Here is a 22,671-nt window from a genome sequence, read left to right as displayed (position 1 = left end):
GACATCTAATATTTGACAAAGTGGGCAGAAGCATAAATGGAGCAATAACAGCCTCTTCAAAAAATGGTGTTGGGAGAGCTGGACGGCTACATGCAAAAAATTGAAATTGGATCATCAGCTGACACCATACACAAAAATAAACTCAAGATGGATAAAAGACTTAAATATAAGTCGCAACGCCATCAAAGTCCTAGAGGAGAACATTGGCAGGAAACTCTCAGATATCCCACACAGCAATTTTTTCACTGATATGTCTCCTAAAGCAAGGGACATAAAAGAAAGAATAAACAAGTGGGACCTCATCAAAATAAGAAGCTTCTGCACGGCGAAAGAAAACGTCAGCAAAATGAAAAGGGGCCAACTGTATGGGAAAATATATTTGCTAATGATACATCAGATAGAGGTTTGATCTCCAAGATATACAAAGAACTCACTCGACTTCACTCCAAGAAGACAAACGATCCAATCAAAGAAATGGGCAAAGGTCCAGGACAGATGCTTTTCCAAGGAGGAGATACAGAGGGCCCAGAGGCATTTGAAAGGATGCTCAGCATCACTAGCCATCAGAGAAATGCAGATCAAAACCACCATGAGGTACCACCTCACGCCGGTCAGAATGGACATCATAAACAGATCCGCAAACCACAGGTGCTGGCGAGGCTGTGGAGAAAAGGGAACCCTAATATACTGTTGGTGGGAATGCAGAGTGGTGCATCCACTATGGAAAGCAGTGTGGAATTTCCTCAGAAAGCTGAAAATAGAACTGCCTTTTGATCCAGGGATTCCCCTGCAGGGACTATACCCTAAGAACACCAAAACACCAATACAAAGAACCTAAGCACCCCAATGTTCATAGCAGCACTATTTACAATAGCCAAGTGTTGGAAGCAACCTAAATGCCCATCAGTAGATGATTGGATCAAAATATCATGGTACATATACATAATGGGATACTACGCAGCAGAAAGAAAAATAGACCTACTAAACTTCACGACAGCGTGGACGGAACTGGAGAGCATCATGCTATGGGAAATAAGCCAGGGGTCGAAAGACAAATACCATATGATCTCACCTATTACCGGACCGTAACCAAAGATGCAAAGATGGAAGGAAAATATGACCAGCAACACTGAAATGAAAAGAAATCAACAGAGACAGGAGCGAAGATGGGGGGCAGGGAAAGGGAAGGGATGGGGAAAGTCAAGGAACATATAACAAGGACTCATGGACAAATCCAAAGGGGAAGAGCTGAGGGAGGGAAGGTGGGAGGGGGCAAGGGAAAGAGGTGGCGGGGAGGCAAAGACAAATGTATTTAGAAAGTAAATAAATTTAAAAAAATTATCAAACTTCTGTGGCTTAATTATTATGGAAGAGAATTCTTTGAATTAGATTCCTATGTCTTATATACTAAAGCGATACATATAAATATAAAGCAAATAAATGTGCTATTTATAATAATGATTTTGTTTTAGATAAATTGAGTGACATAAAACATTTTTATGACTTTGAAAAAAAAAAAAGAACTGACACATAGACCAATGGAACAGAATAGAGAGCCCAGAAATAAACTCATTTCTCTGTGGTCAGTTCATAGTTGACAAAGGGTGCAGATGAGTAAAATTGAATAAAAATAGTCTCTCCAACAACTGGTATTGGGAGATATGTGCAGCTTTATGCAAAAAATGAAACTTGACACCAACTTACACCATACACAAAAGTAAAGTTGAGATGGATAAAAGGCTAGATATAGGTTTTGACACCACAAAAGTCCTGGAGAACATAGGCAGGAAACTCAGATATTCTGCGCAGCAATATTTTCACTGATATGTCCCCTAGGGCAAGGGACATAAAGGAAAGAACAAACAAATTAGAATTCATCAAAATAAGAACCTTCTGCTCAGCTAAAGACAACATCAGCAAAATGAAAAGGTAACTAACCATATGGGAAAATATATTTGCCAATGATACGTTGGACAAGGGTTTGATCTCCAAAATATATAAAGAACTGACATGACTCCATCCTAGGAAGACAAAGAATTGAATTAGAAAGTGGGCAAAGGACTGGAACAGATACTTCTCCAAGGACATACAAGGGGCTCAGAGACATATGAAAAGATTCTCAGCATCACTAGCCATCAGAGAAATGCACATTAAAACCACAATTAGATAGCACTTCACACCAGTCAGAAATGACATCATAAAAAATCAACAAACAAGTGCTGGTGAGGTTGAGAAGAAAAGGGAACCATAGTGCACTGTTTGTGGCAATGCAGACTCGTGCAGCCACTGTGGAAAACAGTTTGCATTTTCCTTAAAAAAGTAAAAATGGAACTGCCTTTTGACCCAGCAATTCTATTGCTGGGATGAAACCCTAGGAATCCCAAAACACGAATTCAAAAGAACCTATGCACCCCAATGTTCATAGCAGGAGAATTTACAAAAGCCAAGTGCTGGAAGCAACCTAAGTGCCTTACAATTAATGAGTGATTCAAAAATCTGTGGTACATTTACACAATGTAATACTACACAGCAGAAATAGAGAAGAGTTACTATCCTTTGGGACAGCATGGATGGAACTGGAGAGCATTATGCTAAGTGAAATAAGACAGAGGGTGAAAGACAAATACCATATGATCTCACATATAAGTGGAACCTAACCAACAAAACAAAGATGCAAGAAAAATATAACCAGCAGCAGTGATGGAAAAATCAAACCGACAGTCATGAGACAGGAGGGAGGGCAGTAATGGGGAAAAGAGGGGGAAGGGTCAATTCAAGGAATATGTATAAAGGACCTATAGAGAGAGCCAAACTGGAAAAGAATTGAGAGTGGGAGGTGGGGGTGTGTGGGGCTGGGAATAGTGTTAGTGGTAAAATAGAGACAAATGTATTTGAACAATACAAAATAAATAAAAAACATATGTGATGTATCATGTTGTTTAATGTCACTGTTTCCTTGTTGATTTTTTGTCTGGATGATATAGCCATAGGTGATAGCATGGGGTTAAAATTTCCTGCTATGGTTGTATTGCTGTCAATAGCTCTCTTAAGGTTCATTATGATTTTATTTATATCTTTAAGTTCTCCTATATTGGGTCTATATATGTTTACAATGTTTATTTCCTCTTTTTGGGTTGATCCCTTTACTATTCTGTAGTGACCTTCTTTGTCCCTTGTTATGTCCTTTGTTTTGAAAACTATTTTGTCAGATAAAAGTATTGCTTACCCTGACCTTTTTTTGGTTCCATTTGCATGGATGTTTTTTCTGTCCTTCACTTTTAGCCTCTGTAATTCTTGTGTTCTGAGTTGGGTCTCTTGTAGACAGCATATATATGGGTCATGTTATTTTATTCATTCAACTAGTCTATGTCTTTTAATTGGAACATTTTTTTCCCTCTTTAAAATAGATTTATTTTAGAGAGAGGGAAAGGAGGGAGAAAAAGAGGATGAGAACCATTGACATATGAGAAAAACATTCATCAGTTGGCTCCCCTTGTACCTCGACCAGGAACTAAATTAACCTGCAACTCAACCATGTGCCCCAAACAGGAATCTTTCCAGTTGCCATAGGACCCCCAACCAACTGAGCCACACCAGTCAGGGCTGTTATTTACTTTTCAATAAGTTTAAGTACTCGAGGGGTACACAATTACATGGATCCTGTGTCCAATGGTCTTAGCAGGAAGGTTGCTTTGGAATTTAGCACAGACCATGCCACTGTTTCCATGAGCACGAGTTACCTTTCCCAAGATGATTCTGGTTTTGTTTGGTTTACCACTAGGAGTCACTGTGTTGTTCTTTGCTTTGTACACATAAGCACATCTCTTGCCCAAATAGAATTCTGTTTCCTCACGAGCATAAACACCTTCAATTTTAAGAAGAGCTGTGTGTTCCTTCTGATTCCGGAGACCCCATTTATAGCCAGCAAAAATGGCCTTGGACCACAGCCGTCCATACATACTTGTTGTTGTAGAAGTCCTTTTCCCAGCAGGCTCCACAGGCTCCAAGATATCAGAAAAAGGCTTAATTGGAAGATTTAACCCCTTTACAGTTAAGGTTATTATTGATAGGTACTTATTTATTGCCATTTTTCTTTATGTCTATGTCATCTCTCTCTTTTTCTTCTTCTTAAAGCAGAAACTTTACCACTTATTGCTATGCTCGTTTTGTGGTTTGAACCCCTTTAACTATTTTTTGGGGAGGGTCTGGGAAGCTATTTATTTTGCCTTCAATTTTAAATGATAAATTTGCTAATTAGAATAGTCTTGGTTTCAGGTTCTTGCTTTGTATTATTTTGAATATGCCATGCCACTCCCTTCTGGCCTGAATTATTTGTGTTGAGAAATCTGCTGACATGCTTATGGGATCTCCCTTATATGTAACTAGCTGTCTCTGTCTTGATGCCTTTAAATTGTCTTTTCATCTTTTGACATTTCAATTATGATGTGTCTTCATGTAGGTCTTTTTGGGTTCATCTTGTTTGGGATTCTCTATGCTTTCTGAACATCAGTGGCTTTTATTTCTTCACTAGGTTAGGAAAGTTTTCTGCTATTATTTCTTCAGACAGGTTCTTAATTCCTTTGTTCACTTTCTTCATCTTCTGGTACCCCTGTGAGGCAGATGTTGTTACATTTCATGTAGTCCCACAGTTCAGTTAAAATATCCTCATTCTTTTTGTCTTTTTTTTTCTTTTTTGCTGCTTTTTTTTCTACCTTGTCTTCCAAATCACTGATATACTCTGCTTCATCAAGACTACTTCTAATTCCTTTCAGTGTATTCTTGATATCAGATTTTATATTCTTCATTTCTAACTGGTCCTTTTTCATGGTTTCTATGACCTTATTCATGCCGTTGTAGTTCTCACTAAGTTCCTTGTGCATCCTTATAACCATTACTTTGGACTCTCTATGAGACAAATTGCTTGCCTCAATTTAATTTAGCTTTTTTTGGTGAGTATTACTCTAATTCTTTCATTTGAGGTCTGTTACTGTGTATCCTCATTCTGAGTATCTGTGCTGGTTTCTATCTTCTATGACTCCCCGTCTTTGTGAGGTGGATTTATGTAGTAGGTATCCTAGGGGACCCAGTGTTGTGGTCTTTTTGATTTCTGGAGCTAGGTGTTCTTGGAATATCCCTTGCTTGGACTTTGGGCTTTCATATTATAATTGAGTCTTCATTGTTTTTGGCTTAACCATGCGTGGAATCAACCTTAGTTTGGCTGATCGTGAGATCACTGCATGCAGCTGCTGTGTGTGTATAGTCTCAACATGGCTTCTTTTAGAGCTCCTTGGTTCTAAATCTCCTCCTCAGCCAGTCTTCAGCTGGTCATTGAGGATATTTTCCCCCAGATTAGTTGAATTTCCAGTTTGGTTCTGGAAGGAGGTGAACTGAAGATCCATCTACTCCACTGCCATCCTGACCTCCTTTCCAGTAATTCCTGCCTTCATTCATTCCTCGTTTCAAGATTCTTGAAGTAGCCAGATGTTCTAATCTCTAAACTCCAGTTGCACACCTTCTCTTTCGAATGGCTTTTACAAAGTTATTAAGAATCCTCTCATACCTGACTCCTCATAAACAGCATAACTTTAGAAGAAACTTTCTGATAGAAAAAGATGGCGGAGGAGTGAAAGGGAGTCACGCTGACCTCCTCCCAAAACCAAACTGGAATTGCAACTAAATAATGGAGTAATCACCTGGAAAGCAGTGGAGCGATAGTGGGAGAGGAACCTTGGTGCCGCGGACAGTGGATTCGACTCTCACACATCCCAACGGGTGAGAATTGCGGTGGAGGCTCGAGAGGGTGGGCTGGGTGCGCACGGGCACTGGCACCAGAGGGACATTGAAACGGCCAGTTAGCGTCCCCCCGAGAAGAACGGAGTCTGAATCATAAACAGGAACCCCTAAACTACAGCAGCTAAAGCCGAGAAAATACAGACAAAACGTAACCCCAAAAAGCTTAGGGGTGCTCTCTGCCAGAGACAGGTGGCTGGGGATGCAAAAAGACATTTAAAGGGCAAATGCAAAAGTTGCAGCGGCAGCCACCCTCCTTGATCGCTGGGTAGAAGCGGCAGCAGGGTGGGCTGGTGCCTGGGAAAAGACTGGTGAGGAAAACTTTGTGAAGAGAACTGACATGGTGGCCGGTGGAGCCCGGGTGATAACGCACTTCCCACTCTGCAGCTACCATCTCGCTCAGGCATAAGGGAATCAATTAACCTGCCTTTTGTGCGCTCCGCACACAGCTTGTACGCACGTGAGCTACGGTGCTGAGTGCAGACTGGCTGGGGGAGCCTTGAAGAGAGACTGGAGACAGAGGCATTGGGGAAAGAACGGGAGGAGGAACCGGGGACCCTGACTCCTTCTCCTTGCCGAAGTCTCCAATGCGCGGGAAGAGGCCACACCCCCAAAGAGCCAAAAGCCGAAAAGCAAACATAGACACCCCCAAAACACCCAGAGCAGGCGCGCACACTTGCGCCAAGTGACTGGCAAGGGTTGGCGAGCGTGTGTGTGACCCACGCGGGCTGGCGAACGCTTGCACCGGCCGGCAAGGCCTCACACAGACTGACACCCATACGGCCTGTGAGGGATTGCACAGAGGGACAAGGGCAGGCATAAACTGACTTACCCGCCGTGATTGCGGAGCAGCCCACAAAGTAAGTAGAGCTGCCCAGAGTCCCTGGAGGAGAGACCAGAAACAGGATTAACCTGAGAGTCCTAGAGCTGATATCCTCCCATTTCCATAGTCCCCATTTGGCGAGGGCAAGCAACACACACAAAGAGCCAAAAGCGGGGACAACACACAATAGAAGACCCTAAACTGACCAGTGCCACGAAGCTCGTGTGCCAGGGAGGCCAGATGAGAACGAGAGGTCGCGAATAAGCCCCGTGGTCTGGGGCAAATACATGCGAGCCCAGGCAGGTGGGGGACCCTGCCTCGCTGGGAACGCGCTCAAGGAGCTCTCGTGAGAGCGCAGAGAGATCCCAAAAAATAGCCCAGCTCTGACCGAAGGGGTCACAGAGCTGCTCCAAGCAGGAGTCAAACACAGGCATTAGACTCCTGAAAGGCTCAAACAAACAACCCAAGGCCCTATAGGGTCAACAACTGACATCATCAGAGGCAAGCCCAGAAAGAAAAGTAAAGGACAAAACTACTTAACAGATCTCACAAAAATGGGAAGAAAAAGAAGTTCCCCCCAAATGAGTGGAAAAGGGGACTCCCCACATAGAGAGCTAAATGAAATAGAGGCAATGGAACTATCAGATATGGAATTTAAAACAATGGTTCTAAGGAAGCTCAATGAGCTCAGCCAGCTCAAAGATAACTATGAGAAACTGCAGAGAAACTATCAGGATCTTACAGCAAACTATATCAGCCTGGAAAAGGACATAGAAACTATCAAGAAGACACAAGAGGATATGAAGAATACCATTTCTGAATTGAAGAACACAGTAGAGGAATCCAAAGCAGGCTGGATGCAGCTGAGGATCGAATCAGTGAGATGGAGGACAAGGTAGAAAAAAGCTCCCAGAAAGAACAAGAAATGGAAAAACGGCTCAAAAAGAATGAAGAAGCATTTAGGGAAATGCAGGACAACCTGAAACGCAATAATATCCGTATAATAGGGATCCCAGAAGGAGAAGAAGAGGAGCAAGGGATAGAGAATCTCCTCGAAAAAGTAATGATGGAAGATTTCCCTAATTTCAAGAGAGAAAGGCTCTCATGGATCCAGGAGGCACAGAGGACCCCACTCAAGAAGGACCCAAGGAGGTCCACTCCAAGACACATCATCATTAAAATGGCAAATGTCAAAGACAAAGAGAGAATCCTCAAGGCAGCAAGGGAGAAGGAGAAAGTAACAAAGAAGGGGGCCCCGATACTCCTAGGAGCTGACTTCTCAACAAAAACACTACAAGCCAGAAGGGAATGGCAACAAATATTCCAAGCCATGAAAAGCAAGGTCCTACAGCCAAGGCTGCTCTACCCAGCTAGGCTCTCCATTAAAATAGAAGGAGAAATATGGAGTTTCCCAGACAAAAGAAGACTAAAAGAATACATCTCTACCAAACCAGCACTCCAAGATATGCTAAGGGGACTGGTTTAAGAAGGTGAAGGAAAAGAATGAGACAGAGAGGAACACAAGTACAAAGAGAAAAGACGAGTAAGTTTCTATCAGTAATATCTCTCAATGTGAATGGACTAAATGCCCCAATCAAAAGACACAGGGAAGCTGAATGGATAAGAAAACATGACCCACACATATGCTGCCTACAAGAGACCCACCTCAGAGCAAAAGACCTACACAGATTGAAAGTAAAGGGATGGAAAATAATATTCCAAGCAAATGGACATGAGAAAAAGGCTGGCGTTGCCATACTTGTATCAGACAAAGTCGATTTCAAAGCAAAGGCCATAAAGAGAGACCCATAGGGGCACTTTATCATACTTAAAGGAAGAATCTATCAAGAAGACATCAAGATTGTAAACTTATATGCTCCCAATATAGGATCCCCCAAGTTTATAAGGAAATTGTTGGATGACTTCAAAAAAGATATAGATAGCAACACACTGATAGTAGGGTATTTCAACACCCCACTGTCAAAAATGGACAGATCTTCCAAACAAAACATTAATAAACATATCGTGGCGCTGAATGAAACACTGAATCAAAGAGACTTAACTGACATATATTTAATCTTACATCCCAAAGAAGAAAAATACACATTCTTTTCAAATGCTCATGGCAGTTTTTCAAAGATAGACCACATGATAGGACACAAAGCAAGCCTCAGTAAATTCAACAAAATTGAAATAATACCAAACTTTTTCTCAGACCACAAGGCCTTGAAACTCGAAATCAACCTCAAAGAGAAACTTCAAAAACTTGGAAACTCATGGAGACTGAACAGTACACTATTAAACAATGAATGGGTCAATAATGAGATAAGAAAAGAAATCAAAAAATTTCTGGAAACAAATGAAAATGAACAGACAACTGTCCAAAACCTATGGGACACAGCAAAGGCGGTCTGAGACGGAAGTTCATAGCAATACAGGCTTACCTTAAAAAGATAGAAACATTTCAAATAAAAGACCTAACACTACAACTTGAAGAACTGGAGAAACAACAACAAATAAATCCCAGAGCAAGTAGAAGGAAGGAAATAGTCAAGATTAGAGCAGAACTAAATGACATAGAGACAAAAAGAACAATTCAGAGGATCAACCAATCCAGAAGCTGGTTCTTTGAAAAGATTCATAAAGTGGACAAGCCTTTAAGGAGACCCATCAAGAAAAAAAGTTAGAGGACTCAAATAAATAATATCAGAAATGAAAGAGGAGAAATAACAACTGATACCACAGAAATACAAATGATTATCAGAATCTATTATGAACAATTATATGCCAAGAAATTTGAAAATCTGGATGAAATGGACAAATTTTTAGAAAATTATAATCTTCCAACACTGAAGGAGGAAGAAACAGAAAGCTTGAACAGACCGATTACAGTTGGGGAAATTGAAGCAGTAATCAAGAAACTCCCAGCACACAAAAGCCCAGGGCCAGACGGTTTCCCAGGAGAATTTTATAAAACATTTAAGGAAGAGCTAACCCATGTCCTTCTCAGACTATTCCAAAAAATCCAAGAGGAGGGAAGACTGCCAGACTCCTTCTATGAGGCCAGCATCACCCTGATCCCAAAACCAGATAAAGAACCTACAAAGAAAGAAAACTACAGGCCAATTTCTCTGATGAACATAGATGCTAAAATCGTCAATAAAATATTGGCAAACCGCATCCAGCAATACATTCAAAAGATTATCCATCACGATCAAGTGAGATGCATCCCAGGGATGCAGGGATGGTTCAATATATGCAAATCAGTAAATGTGATACACCACATAAATCAAAGAAAAGACAAAAACCACATGATCATCTCGATAGATGGAGAAAAAGCATTTGACAAGGTACAGCACCCATTTATGATCAAAACACTCAGCAAAATGGGAATAAATGGGGCATTCCTCAACGTAATAAAGGCCATATATGAAAAACCTACAGCCAATATCATACTCAACGGGCAAAAACTGAAAGCTTTCCCACTAAGATCGGGAACACGACAAGGATGTCCGCTCTCACCGCTTCTTTTCAACATCGTATTGGAAGTCCTAGCCACAGCGGTCAGACAAGAGAAAGAGATAAAAGGCATCCAAATAGGAAAGGAGGAAGTAAAACTATCATTGTTTGCAGATGACATGATAGTGTACATAGAGAACCCTGTAGACTCTACCAAAAAACTCCTCAACCTAATAAGTGAATTTTGCAAAACAGCAGGATACAAAGTCAACATTCAGAAATCAAAGGCCTTTTTGTACACCAGCAATGCAATAGAAGAAGAAGAAATCAGGAAAAATATACCATTCGATATAGCACAAAAAAAGATAAAGTACCTAGGGATAAATTTAACCAAAGACACAAGAGACCTGTATGCAGAAAACTATACAACATTGAAAAAAGAAATTAAGGAAGACACAATTGAATGGAAGCATATACCATGCACATGGATTGGAAGAATTAATATCCTCAAAATGTCCATACTACCCAAAGCAATTTATAGATTCAACGCAATCCCTATTAAGATACCAATGACGTATTTCACAGAAATAGAACAGACATTTCAAAAATTTATATGGAACCATAAACGACCTCGAATAGCTGCAGCAATTTTGAGAAAGAAACACAAAGTAGGAGGGATCACAATACCAGACATCAAACTCTACTACAAAGCCACTATACTCAAAACAATCTGGTACTGGCACAAGAACAGACCCATAGACCAGTGGAACAGAATAGAAAGCCCAGAAATAAGCCCAGGTCTCTATGGACATCTAATATTCGACAAAGGGGACAGAAGCATAAAATGGGGCAATAACAGCCTCTTCAACAAATGGTGTTGGGAGAGCTGGATGGCTACATGCAAAACATTGAAATTGGATCATCAGCTGACACCATACACAAAAATAAACTCAAGATGGATAAACGACTTAAATATAAGTCGCAACGCCATCAAAGTCCTAGAGGAGAACATTGGCAGGAAACTCTCAGATATCCCACGCAGCAATTTTTTCACTGATATGTCTCCTAAAGCAAGGGACATAAAGGAAAAAATAAACAAGTGGGACCTCATCAAAATAAGAAGCTTCTGCACGGCGAAAGAAAACATCAGCAAAATGAAAAGGGAGCCAACCGTTTGGGAAAATATATTTCCTAATGATACATCAGATAGAGGTTTGATCTCCAAGATATACAAAGAACTCACTCGACTTTACTCCAAGAAGACAAACGATTCAATCAAAAAATGGGCAAAGGATCTGGGCAGATGCTTTTCTAAGGAGGAGATACAGAGGGCCCAGAGGCATTTGAAAGGATGCTCAGCATCACTAGCCATCAGAGAAATGCAGATGAAAACCACCATGAGGTACCACCTCACACCGGTCAGAATGGCCATCATAAACAGATCCACAAACAACAGGTGGTGGCGAGGCTGTGGAGAAAAGTGAACTCTAGTCCCCTGTTGGTGGGAATGCAGAGTGGTGCAGCCACTATGGAAAGCAGTGTGGAATTTCCTCAGAAAGCTGAAAATGGAACAGCCTTTTGATCCAGCGATTCCCCTGCTGGGACTATACCTTGAGAACACCAAAACGCCAATACAAAAGAACCTATGCATCCCAATGTTCATAGCAGCACAATTTACAATAGCCAAGTGTTGGAAGCAACCTAAATGCCCATCAGTAGATGATTGGATCAAAAAATGATGGTACATATACACAATGGAATACTACGCAGCAGAAAGAAAAAAGGAACTACTAAACTTTGCGACAGCATGGATGGAACTGGAGAGCATCATGCTAAGCGAAATAAGCCAGGGGGCGAAAGACAAATACCATATGATCTCACCTATAAGCGGATCCTAACCAACAATGCAAAGAAGCAAGGAAAATATGACCCGCAACCCTGAAAGGAAAAGAAATCAATAGAGACAAGAGGGAAGTGGGGGGCAGGGAAAGGGAAGGGAAGGGGAAAGTCAAGGAACATATAGCAAGGACTCATGGACAAAACCAAAGGGGAAGATCTGAGGGAGGGATGGTGGGAGGGGGCAAGGGAAAGAGGTGGGGGGAAGGCAGAGACAAATGTATTTAAAAAGTAAATAAATTAATTAAAAAAAAAGAAGAAACTTTCTACCTACAAAAGTTTCATTTGTCCTTCTAAGTTCTAAGTCCTGCTTTGAGATGTTATCTTCTCAGAGGCTTTCCCTGTTTTACTATTTTTAAAAATTTTTTTAAAAAAATTCCTCTGTTGGGGGAAGAGAGAGAGAGAAAATGAATCATCAGTGTGAAAGAGAAACATTGATAAGGTACCTCCCATATGTGCCTTGACTGGGGATTGAACCCACAACCTTTTGGTGCATGTGATGACATTTCAACTAAGTGAGCCACATGGCCCAGGCTGAAATTATTGTTTTATATATAAGTTTTAAAGAAGATCTTATATATTAGCAGTCAATCTATATCATCTTAGGGGAAATGCATTTCCAGAAAGCAGAACTGATCAGTAGTCAGGAATGGAGGCAGGGGTGGAGTACAGGTTCTATGAAGACTGAGGTAGAAGAAGATAAACAAGATAATAGTTGAAGCAGAAGAGAACTCACAGGCTCTGGATTCTTGCTGTGAGTAAGGCACTATATAGGAACTTCCAAACACCACCTCTAAATTTCACTTCATGCTCCCAATAACCATATGATGTGGGGATTGTTAGCCATTCCACTATAGAGGTGAAGAAACTGAAGTTCAAGGATATTAAGTTACTTGTCCCAAATTACATAGTTACTAGGTAGCAAAGCCATGACAGGAGCACAGGACTCCAGAGCTCAGACAGAGGAGTCTTCAGGGGAGGGTGGCCTTTCTCATTTGTCAGCAATAGACCCCTTTCCATTACTACTGGCTAGCAAAGCTCAGCTGCATCAGATGCAGCAGAACACATGCTGTGCCATTGTCTGACTATGCCACCAGAGGGCACAGATTTGGAAATTTTCCTTCTAGACTATCTGTCTGTTTCTCCTGCAGCAACTTCCTAGAGCTGAGAGAGCAGACCGTGTGTGGTATACTAGGAATGAACATGGACTGACAACAGCGTTGGAAGATCTGAGCTTTCCATTGCCTTGGTATGGGACACATGCTCCAGTAGCCATCCCTCATGTGAAGCATGCAATTTCCTGTTCAGTTTGGGCAGTGGGTGTCAGGTAGTTAGAAAGAACCCTTGGGCTCGACGCTGATATTTAACATTCACCTCTGAAATCACAGTCCTCTTTGTGACATTTTTCACATAGTAGGAGCTCTGTCTATGTTTCTTTGAAAAGAAACAATGTCATGACACAATCACTTTCTATCTAGTCATTTACTTGTCAAAATACCCCAGTGACTTTTTATTGCCCTCAAAATAACTTTGGACAATTTTAACCCGGCTTCCAAGTCCCACCACAGAATGCAATCTAGACTTATCTCAAACTAGCCCACATTCCCCAACCCCTCACAGAATATACACATCCTTAATGTAGTCTTGAAGCAGTGTGTCTGGCATCAGATTCTTCTGTCATGCCCTCCACATGGTAAATTCTCAATTAGAGGAGTTGCTGTTACTATTGTTACTGCTACCACTGAAGCACACAATTCAATATGCAATGAATGACGAACAGTGAAATCTTTGATTCTGTTGTCCTTGGCTCCTACTGCATTTCTGGTTGGAGTCTTGCGACCAAAAGGACAGCACAGAAGATTTTATTAACCAGAGAACAGGACTTCTTTCCCCTGAGCAGACATAGATGTGTGTAGCATCAGAAGTCTAGGGTTGTACGCTACTTTGACAATATGTCCTCTAAGCCAATGCATAATTTCTACACCTGTTAGAAAGGCTTATCCAGCCTTTGTCTCTTTGAATCTTTCAATCAAAATGCTTGATGACCCCAAAATGTTTTGATTCTTATAAGGAGAACAGTCTTTGTTCTGCTGCCTCTTAGCCCTTTTGATTCCCTGGTTTTCATTCCGCCAGATGAAAATGAACATTTCCTAACACACCTTACACTACCAGCTCTGACAATCCTTTCTTTTTTGTTATAGATAAAGAATCTGGCAGCCAAAGCAATCATTCAAAGTTCCATCCTTATCATTTTTCACTTTGTTCCTTTTGGCCTTGGTTTAGTGCATCAGCTTTGAAAATATCATCCCAGGGTTGACGCTTGGATTAATGAGTAACTGAGTGTTCTTTTGCAATACAGGACATGTTATAAAGATGGAGAGACTTTTTCTTTCTGAGACATGCAAGTGGATTCTTTGGTGTATGCTGTGAGTATTTTTTTTTCCTCTTTGGAAACTTTGAACATTTGTATCAGCAAGTCAGAATCCCAAATAACCAGGGGCTCTAAATTCCTAGCTCTAGAGGCAAAGGTATAAAAGTGGTCATCTGATAATTAACTTCCTACCAACCTCTGTGAGTTTACAGAAGGAGGAATCTGGTGATAATGTGGATATTGGATAGAAGTATAGAGTCAGGAGGGTTGAAGTGGGAGAGACTGAAATAAGTGTGACCTTCTAGGAGCTGGTGAAGTAGGTCAGGCCATGATCTGAGGCAGTGACAGTAGCAATGGAGAAAAAGGAGATTTTATTGGTACTTAAGAGATAGTACTCTCAACAGATGTGGGGAATGAGCATGGAAAAAGTCCCTAGGATGACTCCTAAGTTTCTGGCATGGGGGTCTCAATAGAAAGTGATGTAGAATAATGATGATGAGCAGGCTTGATGCCTTGGGCGATGATGTGTTTACCTTTAGAAACTCTGATATTTCCAAACTGAAACTGAGGTATGTGTGGAACATTCTGGTGCATATATCCCAAAGGTAGCTGGACAGATGGTTGGGAACACAGGAGAGCAATGTGTCCTAGAATATGCAGTTTTGTGTGGTCACAGTTGTATTCCTGGGAGTGGATTAAATCACCCAGAAAGAGAATGTAGGGCTGTGGAAGAATTCCTACCTTGACTCCATGGATTTCTTCCTTCTCATTACTCATGTCCATTGTCATTGGATTTCACAGCTGACTTCCTTTACTCCACTGTCTTGTACTTTTTTGGGTTCAGAGAATCTCACATTATATTTTCTATCTGCTGCTTTAATAATAAAAAAAAATAACATGAATGAGTGTAGAAATAATAGTGTAAGGTGTCTTGCAACTTAGAGATGACTCTTTAGATGATACTGATGGTGAGAAATCTAAAATGCAAAATTGGACTTCCATCTTCCTGTTGCTTGAAAATACTCCTGTGGCTCCCATGTTTTGCATGAATGCATTAATATTAACTTATGACTTTGTATATAGCTTTACAAACCACCAATCTTCTGTTTCACCTAACATATTTTGTGTAAATTACTCTTCTTTTGTCTTTTATCCAAATAAAAGTACAGGTATTCTTTCATCTCATTTTTTATAGATTTTATCTTAAGAAAAATGTCAAATTAAAAAATCCAAAATTCTAATCTACAAAGAATAATATAAGCAGAGGGGGTGCTAGTTTACCTAATGACTCTTCTCTCTCCAAAAAGCTGTCTCTGGTTCAAATAAAAAGTAATTCAATTTTCATAAATTTAAGTTACTCACAGAGTTTTCATGCTGCAATTACATCTTAATAACAGTTCATGACATTATTTCTATGGCCCCAGCAAGCCACCTCTACTACTCCCTCGATGTTTCATCAGTTTTTCAGGGGAGAGAGACTTTTACAAGGCCCCTGGTGAGCAAATCTTAAATATTTTCCATTCTTTTACTAATCACAATGGGCAATTATTAGGTGTTTCTGGTTCAGAGTTTTTATCCAGCTAAGACCCCTTATGATTCTCTTACCTGATTCATTTTTTAATGTAATTTTGTATTGCTGTTCAAGCACAGTTATCACCATTTTCCAGCCACCACTTTCTCCCATCCCACCCACCCCACCCCCCCATGCTCAATCCTACCCCCCTTTGGCTTTGTCCATGGGTCCTTTACACCTGTTCTTTGGCAACCTTTCCCCTTCTTTCTTCCATGATCCCCCCTTCCCATCTGGTTACTGTCAGTTTGTTCTTTGTTTCCATGCCTTTGGTTCTATTTTGCTTGCTTGTTTGTTTTGTTGATTAGGTTCCACTTATAGGTGAGATCACACAGTATTTGTCTTTCACTACCTGGCTTATTTCACTTAGCATAATGCTCTCACCTGATTTCTTATAGATTTTCATCCTTCCAAAATGCCACTGTTCCTCTATCTGGTTCTCTTGGTACTTGGGCTTCATTGTGCACCACCTAACAGCTCTGAAGGCAAAGTAACCACCTGCCATTTTCCCCAACAAAATGCCACTCTCTATAAGATGTCATCCATCAATGCTGACTTTGCATTCAACCTGTACCGGAGGTTCACAGTGGAGACCCCAGATCGGAACATTTTCTTTTCCCCTGTGAGCATTTCTGCAGCTTTGGCCATGCTCTCCACTTGGTCCTGTTCCAGGATCCAAACTCAAATCCTGGAAAACTTGGGGTTCAACCTCACAGATACCCCAATGGCAGAGATCCAACAGGGCTTCCAGCACCTGATCTGTTCACTGAATTTTCCAAAGAAGGAGCTGGAATTACAGATGGGAAATGCCCTCTTCATTGGGAAGCAGCTGAAACTGTCACCAAAATTCTTGGATGATGTAAAAAACCTCTATGAGACTGAAGTCTTTTCTACCAACTTCTCCAATGTTTCTGCAGCCCAGCAGGCAATCAACAGTCATGTGGAGAAGCAAACCAAAGGGAAAGTTGTGGGCCTTATCCAAGGCCTCAAACCAAACACTATCATGGTCCTGGTGAACTATATTCACTTTAATGGTAAGACTCTAAGACATCCATTTCTTGTTCAGTGTTCTGATAATTTGGTGGGGCACTGCGGGGAGCTCCTAGTCTCTTCTTACTAACATCAGTAGGTGTCCTTCGTACCATAGTAACAAGTTCCACTGGGCATAGCTGTAGTTTTGGATCTTCCAGAAGGGACACATAGCTCTGTGGATGAGACAAGGAATTTTCTAGGGAGAGGTAAATTTGAGAGAGGCAAGTGAAAATAATATGATCATCCTGCTCACATATAGCTAGAGAATCATGGTTTCCAAAGGATTTTGTGAGTGTGAGTTTGGACACTTGGCAAATAAACAGATTTGGGTTTAATCCCCACTGTAGCCATCACTTGCTATGCCTTCTTGAGCATGTTACATAAATAATTCTCTCATGTGCTATGCACCCACTATATACCAAGCATACCAAGCATGGTGTTATGTGTATAGTTTATACACACTGTCTCATCTGATCATCACAAGTGCTCAGGTTCACAGAGTTAAGTTTTACAGCTGGTATTCCTACCCGGGTTTGTCTTAATATAAACCTGGTGCTTATAACAACAAGAATCATGTGACTGTTTTCTGAAGGTTTTGTGTCCAAATGATATCTTCTGGCTCTACAGCACATGTCAGCTACATTTTGTGGAGGAGTGAACAGTTCTTGGCCACAAACCACACACTTGTAGATGGATAAAACTGCAGAAAATATCTTTTTTTTTTCATTTGACCCTGTGTGTTGGATGTGCTTATAACTTTTTATGGAAGAAGAAACTGGCTCTGAAGGGTTTAGTGTAAGTATAGTGGTTTTGAACACAGAGCATATGTGGAACATGGAGTTCAACATTTCTAGGTGTGACTCCTGGCTCTGTTACTGGTTAGCTGGGGCATCATGCAAAGACACTTTCTCTCCTTGAACCTCCATTGCTCACTTGTAAAACAGGTTAACAGTAGGTACCTAACTCTGTGGTAGTCTTAATTACTAGATGAGATGGCTGATGCAAAAGCTCCCACTGGTACTAATACTGGTTTAAAACAAACAAATTTGTCTTTCTGTATTTCAAGCCCAGTGGGCAAATCCTTTTGATCCATTCAAGACAGAAGAGGGTTCCAGATTCTTAGTGGACAAGACCACAACAGTGCAAGTGCCCATGATGCACCAGATGGAACAATACTATCACCTGGTTGATACAGAGCTGAACTGCACGGTGCTGCAAATGGACTATAGCAAGAATGCTCTGGCCCTCTTTGTCCTTCCCAAGGAGGGCCAGATGAAGTGGGTGGAAGGGGCCATGTCATCTAAAACACTGAAGAAGTGGAACCGCTTACTGCAGAAGGGGTAAACATCTTAGATGATGTGAGAAGTTGAGGGTGGGCATAATGGTACAGGTAAGATTGAGTTCAGCAGAAACTCAGAGGCAACAGAATCACACTGAACTACTTAACAGCTGTGCGATGACCACTAAAGTATACTGAGAACATACTCTGTGCCAGTCCCTTTGCTGGGCACTTTATTTCATCTGAGTGCATCAACAAAATACAAAAAAAGTGTCATAGACATTTTTCAAATGAGGAAGTCAGGGATTGACAGAAAATTAACTCTACAAAGTCAACCAGAAAGTCAATTTATGGCTTCCCAGAGACCAACTAGAGGTTGGTGAGAGGATTAGACTTTTACATTAAGATGTGGATACACAGCCATACTGGGCTGGGAGAGCTAGATGGAAAACAATAAAATTATTTAGGTGTTTTTGCTTCCCATTGAAATCCATGCCATTGGCTTCCCAACCTTGGCCAAAACCTCAGATATGCCTCTTTTTGGTTATGAGTCCATACTTCCAGTGCTGCCGTCCAACATTGGATGAACCAGAGAACATTTCTTCCAGGGTAAATTCTATTGTTTTGGTGCCATGTGTTGACCAATGTAGCAATGCTTGTCAATATCTAGGGGAGGATCAAAGTCCAATAGAATACCATAGAAACAAAAAGAAAAAGGGAATCGTGAGTTTAGTGTGCTGATAGTCTTGTGTTCCCTCTCCCTTTCACCACAGGTGGATTGACTTTTTTGTTCCAAAGTTTTCCATTTCTGCTACATATGACCTTGGAGCCATCCTGCTGAACATGGGCATCCAGTATGCCTTTGCTGACAATGCAGATTTTCTTGAACTCACAGAAGACAATGGTCTTAAACTTTCCAAAGTAAGTTGGTAGATTAGAGTCCCTGAATTAATGAGCTGGAAGGTCCATTGAGAATCAATTAATCAACTCTCTCACTTTATCAATGAGGATTCTGAAGCACAGGGAGGCAGAATGACTCCCCCTAGGGAAAAACACCATGGTCATTCTATTTGCTCTTAAGCAAGTCACTTTAACAGTTACTTCCATCCCTAACCTTCACATCCTAAAATAATTCTTATAGAAGAACCTAATGATAAGAATAGGCTCTGATGAGATGCATTTCTGGAGGAAATGACAGAGGCAAGGGAAAGCTTAAGATGTGATTTATAGAGGCAGAAATCCATGAAGAAAGACATGGTTCCATGACAGCTAGTTCTAAAAATATAGAGATATTCATTAACTCTGCTGAGACAAGTGGCCTTCATATTTAAGCACCATCAACATAGTATGGTAAAAGGGTATCCCCCTTTTCTTTTTTATTTCTTGCTTCCAAACCAATCCAAAGACTATTTATGTTTTTTAAGGGGATAAGCAGTGTTTGTTTTCCCCCTACAGGCTGCCCACAAGGCTGTGCTGCACATTGGGGAAAAGGGAACCGAAGCTGTAGCAGTCCCTGAAGTCAGGTTTCTGGATCAGGCCGAGATAACTCTCCTTCACCCTATCATCCAATTAGATAGATCTTTCCTGTTGTTGATCTTGGAGAAAAATACCAGGAGCATTCTCTTTCTAGGGAAAGTTGTGGATCCAACGAAAGTGTAGTTGAGAGAGAAGCTGTAAGCTAATTGCATGTAATCAATGCAATGGAAAATAAATGGTATAGCTTCATAGGATTATGTGTTCTGAATGTGCTTCCCTTTGAGCAGGGGTGAATGACTGGACCCTAGTTGAACTGCACTGGCTGTGAAAGAGGCCACTCCTGTGACCAGATTTTCAGGTAGTCAATGAGTGAGTGTCTCATTACCCGAATCCCAGAAAGGCCCCGTATCAGTGCATTCTTCTTTATCAGAAATATCCCTAGTTAGCTCCAAAGAATTTGACTGGGTTGGCAAATGCCCCCTCTTCTGTCTTCTAGAGAATAGTTGAAATGCAAATCAGGTCCTTATATCCCGTATTCTAATAATATCAATAAATATAAAACAATGCAAACACAGTGGATTATATGTGAACTTATTAACCTCCTTCCTTCTATCTCATCAAAATAGTTTTTTGTATACTTGCAAGAACAGCCACCAATTAATTGTAAAAATATGCTCCCATCACAGGACTGAGTCACAGACTGAGAGCTACTGCTAGTGATGTGGCTTTTGTGAATTAACAAACATGGGACAAAGGAAGAACAGAGGCAGAAATGAACCTTCCTGTACAAACCTACCTCTCCCTCAAAAAATTTCCTTATTACTGATTTACAAGCTTGGAGTCGAGAGAGTTATTCATTCAGATCATATCTCATAGCCCTTCCTTTTCCATATCATAATCAGACTCTTTCCAAGAATTCCACTCCTGTCCCATTTCTCTCAAGTACAAATCTCCTGATTTGTCTCTTTCTTTGTCTAATTTTTACCAAAGTTTGATATGTTCCAATCCTTAGATCCTTCCACAACTTCCCCTTGCCTGTGCATGCCATCCTACCCTCAATGACCAAACATTCCATATTTTGCCGTGTATAATACACACTTTTTTCCCCAAATTTTTTAGGGTAAATGAGGATGCACATTATATATGGGTATAATGATTATATACCATGGGCATATTAATCCTGTGTATAATGTACACAAAAATGTGGGTGTGCATTATACACAGCAAAATACAGTAGATTTCACCTTAGACAATTTGCATTTAAATCCCCAATAATAGAATTCAGTACAAATAAACAGGACAGTGCATGTTAATGATATAGTGTTTGAAATTCTAGCCTTAAAGTGAAACTCTTCAGCAATAAGGAATTAATAACAAATACTTAAGTTGTTTTTCAGATAATATGCTTAAAAGACTGAAATAAATATGTATGTATAGAAAATCATATAGACCACAAATATCCTAGTGTTTTATTAGATCCATTTGCATGGATGCTTGCTTATTCTTGGAATGGTTTACATTTTGGTTTTATGGATAAGAAATTGAAAACCCAAAGAAGGAAAGCAACTTGTGGTACAAAAAATTCACTGCTAACATGGAGTTTGGTTTTACTGAGGTTACATTACAATCCTGTTTCAATTACTTATATTGTTTTGTAATCTTGGACAAGATACTAAAGCCCGCACATCTTCTTATCTTCATCGTGAAATGGGAATCCTAAAAATAGCTATGTCATCAGGATTTTGTAAACATTCAATGCTACAAAATATATAATGTGCTTATCACAGAGCCATACATCTGATAAAAAGCCTTGTAAATATTAGTTGTTATTCCTTTTGGTCAACATGAGGCAGTGGGCTGGTGTCAGAATAAAGGTGGTTGTGTGGGTGTCCTGGTTTGCACATTTATGTTCTCTAGATCAGGTCCTATCTCCAGAGGACAGAGTAAATGCCATACAGGCCCCTTACTAAACCTCCCCAAATGAATTGGATCACAGGTTATTCTGGGAGGAATATCAGTATCTCCAGCGGGAATCAGGAATTACCAAGACACCATCTTTCAAATAATTTGTGTATCTCATTGTAGACTAAACCTCATTCAAATCACTCATTCCTGTGGCTACATTATGAAGGACACCACTATTAAACTTATAAATCTCAGCTCATTTTAGCATACTAGGAATAAAAAAAAAACTTCTTTGACCTAATATGGGCTATCTATAAAATAACTATAGAAAAATGTCACTTAATTGTGAAAACGTTAAGCAGAATTTCTAATAAATATGGATCAAAACAAAATTTTTCTATATTATTTTTGCTTCTATTTAACATTATACTGGATGTTTTAGTCAATGTAGCAAAACAAGGAAAATAAATAAATATTATAAAGAGTGGCATGGAAAGGAAGAAACAAATCTGTCTATCCAGAAGAAAAGAAAATCTATGGATAAACTCTTAGAACAAATGGGAGAAAACTTATTGGGGACAGAGAACAAGAGAGTAGTATTATCAATTTTATAGAATTCACCAACTGTATTTATCTTTTTCCATTGTGATAAAATTACAACCATATAGCATCCATGCAATACTACATTTCCTAGCCTCCCTTGAAGTTAGCTGTATCCATAAAACTAAGTCAATGGAATATGAGTGTAAGTGATGCATGATATTTACTGACCAATATATTGCAATAGTTGGGTACCTCTTTCACTCTTTTTCCATCTCCTTTGAACTGAATTGTGGACTTGCTTATGATTCAGTTTGACCACCAAAAAGATGGAGAGCTCTTTGGAAATCTAGTGAAATATATATGCCTCTTTTCAGAATAATATTTTAAATGCTATTTTTAAAATATTACAAAATCCATTAATAATGAAATATAATTATAAAAATAATACAATTTAAATTACTAATGTAGTATGTGTGTATCCACAATAATAATAATAAGATTTTATAACAGGTATAATGAATACATTA

At 40.1% G+C, this 22,671-nt stretch overlaps 2 protein-coding genes across 2 annotated transcripts; one reads left to right on the top strand and one right to left on the bottom strand.

Annotated features, from left to right (window-relative positions):
- Positions 1-3,626: 3,626 nt before the first annotated feature.
- On the bottom strand, positions 3,627-3,959 carry LOC129073245 (60S ribosomal protein L35a-like). The gene has a single exon (XM_054576926.1). It carries the CDS (start codon positions 3,957-3,959, stop codon positions 3,627-3,629), a length of 333 nt encoding a protein of 110 aa, XP_054432901.1.
- Positions 3,960-14,341: 10,382 nt separating this feature from the next.
- SERPINA7 (serpin family A member 7) lies at positions 14,342-20,257 on the top strand. Its single transcript, XM_054576909.1, has 5 exons — positions 14,342-14,394; positions 16,308-16,943; positions 18,008-18,281; positions 18,994-19,141; positions 19,676-20,257. The coding sequence occupies exons 2-5, from the start codon at positions 16,325-16,327 to the stop codon at positions 19,877-19,879; spliced, it is 1,245 nt and encodes a 414-aa protein (XP_054432884.1). The 5' UTR covers positions 14,342-14,394; positions 16,308-16,324; the 3' UTR covers positions 19,880-20,257.
- Positions 20,258-22,671: the final 2,414 nt, after the last annotated feature.

The sequence above is a fragment of the Pteronotus mesoamericanus genome, unplaced genomic scaffold (genome assembly GCF_021234165.1).
Source record: "Pteronotus mesoamericanus isolate MK-2021 breed Mesoamerican mustached bat unplaced genomic scaffold, CSHL_Meso_final contig_37, whole genome shotgun sequence".
Taxonomy (NCBI): domain Eukaryota; kingdom Metazoa; phylum Chordata; class Mammalia; order Chiroptera; family Mormoopidae; genus Pteronotus; species Pteronotus mesoamericanus.
Note: the sequence above shows the minus strand (reverse complement) of the source record. Positions and strands in the feature narration are given on the sequence as shown.

Excerpts from the sequence above, each read along its gene's own strand:
- LOC129073245 (XM_054576926.1), bottom strand. The coding sequence starts at position 3,959 with ATGTATGGACGGCTGTGGTCCAAGGCCATTTTTGCTGGCTATAAATGG.
- SERPINA7 (XM_054576909.1), top strand. The coding sequence starts at position 16,325 with ATGCCACTGTTCCTCTATCTGGTTCTCTTGGTACTTGGGCTTCATTGT. Across the intron at positions 18,282-18,993 it reads AACCGCTTACTGCAGAAGGG|GTGGATTGACTTTTTTGTTC; the intron begins GTAAACATCTTA and ends CTTTCACCACAG. Across the intron at positions 19,142-19,675 it reads ATGGTCTTAAACTTTCCAAA|GCTGCCCACAAGGCTGTGCT; the intron begins GTAAGTTGGTAG and ends TTCCCCCTACAG.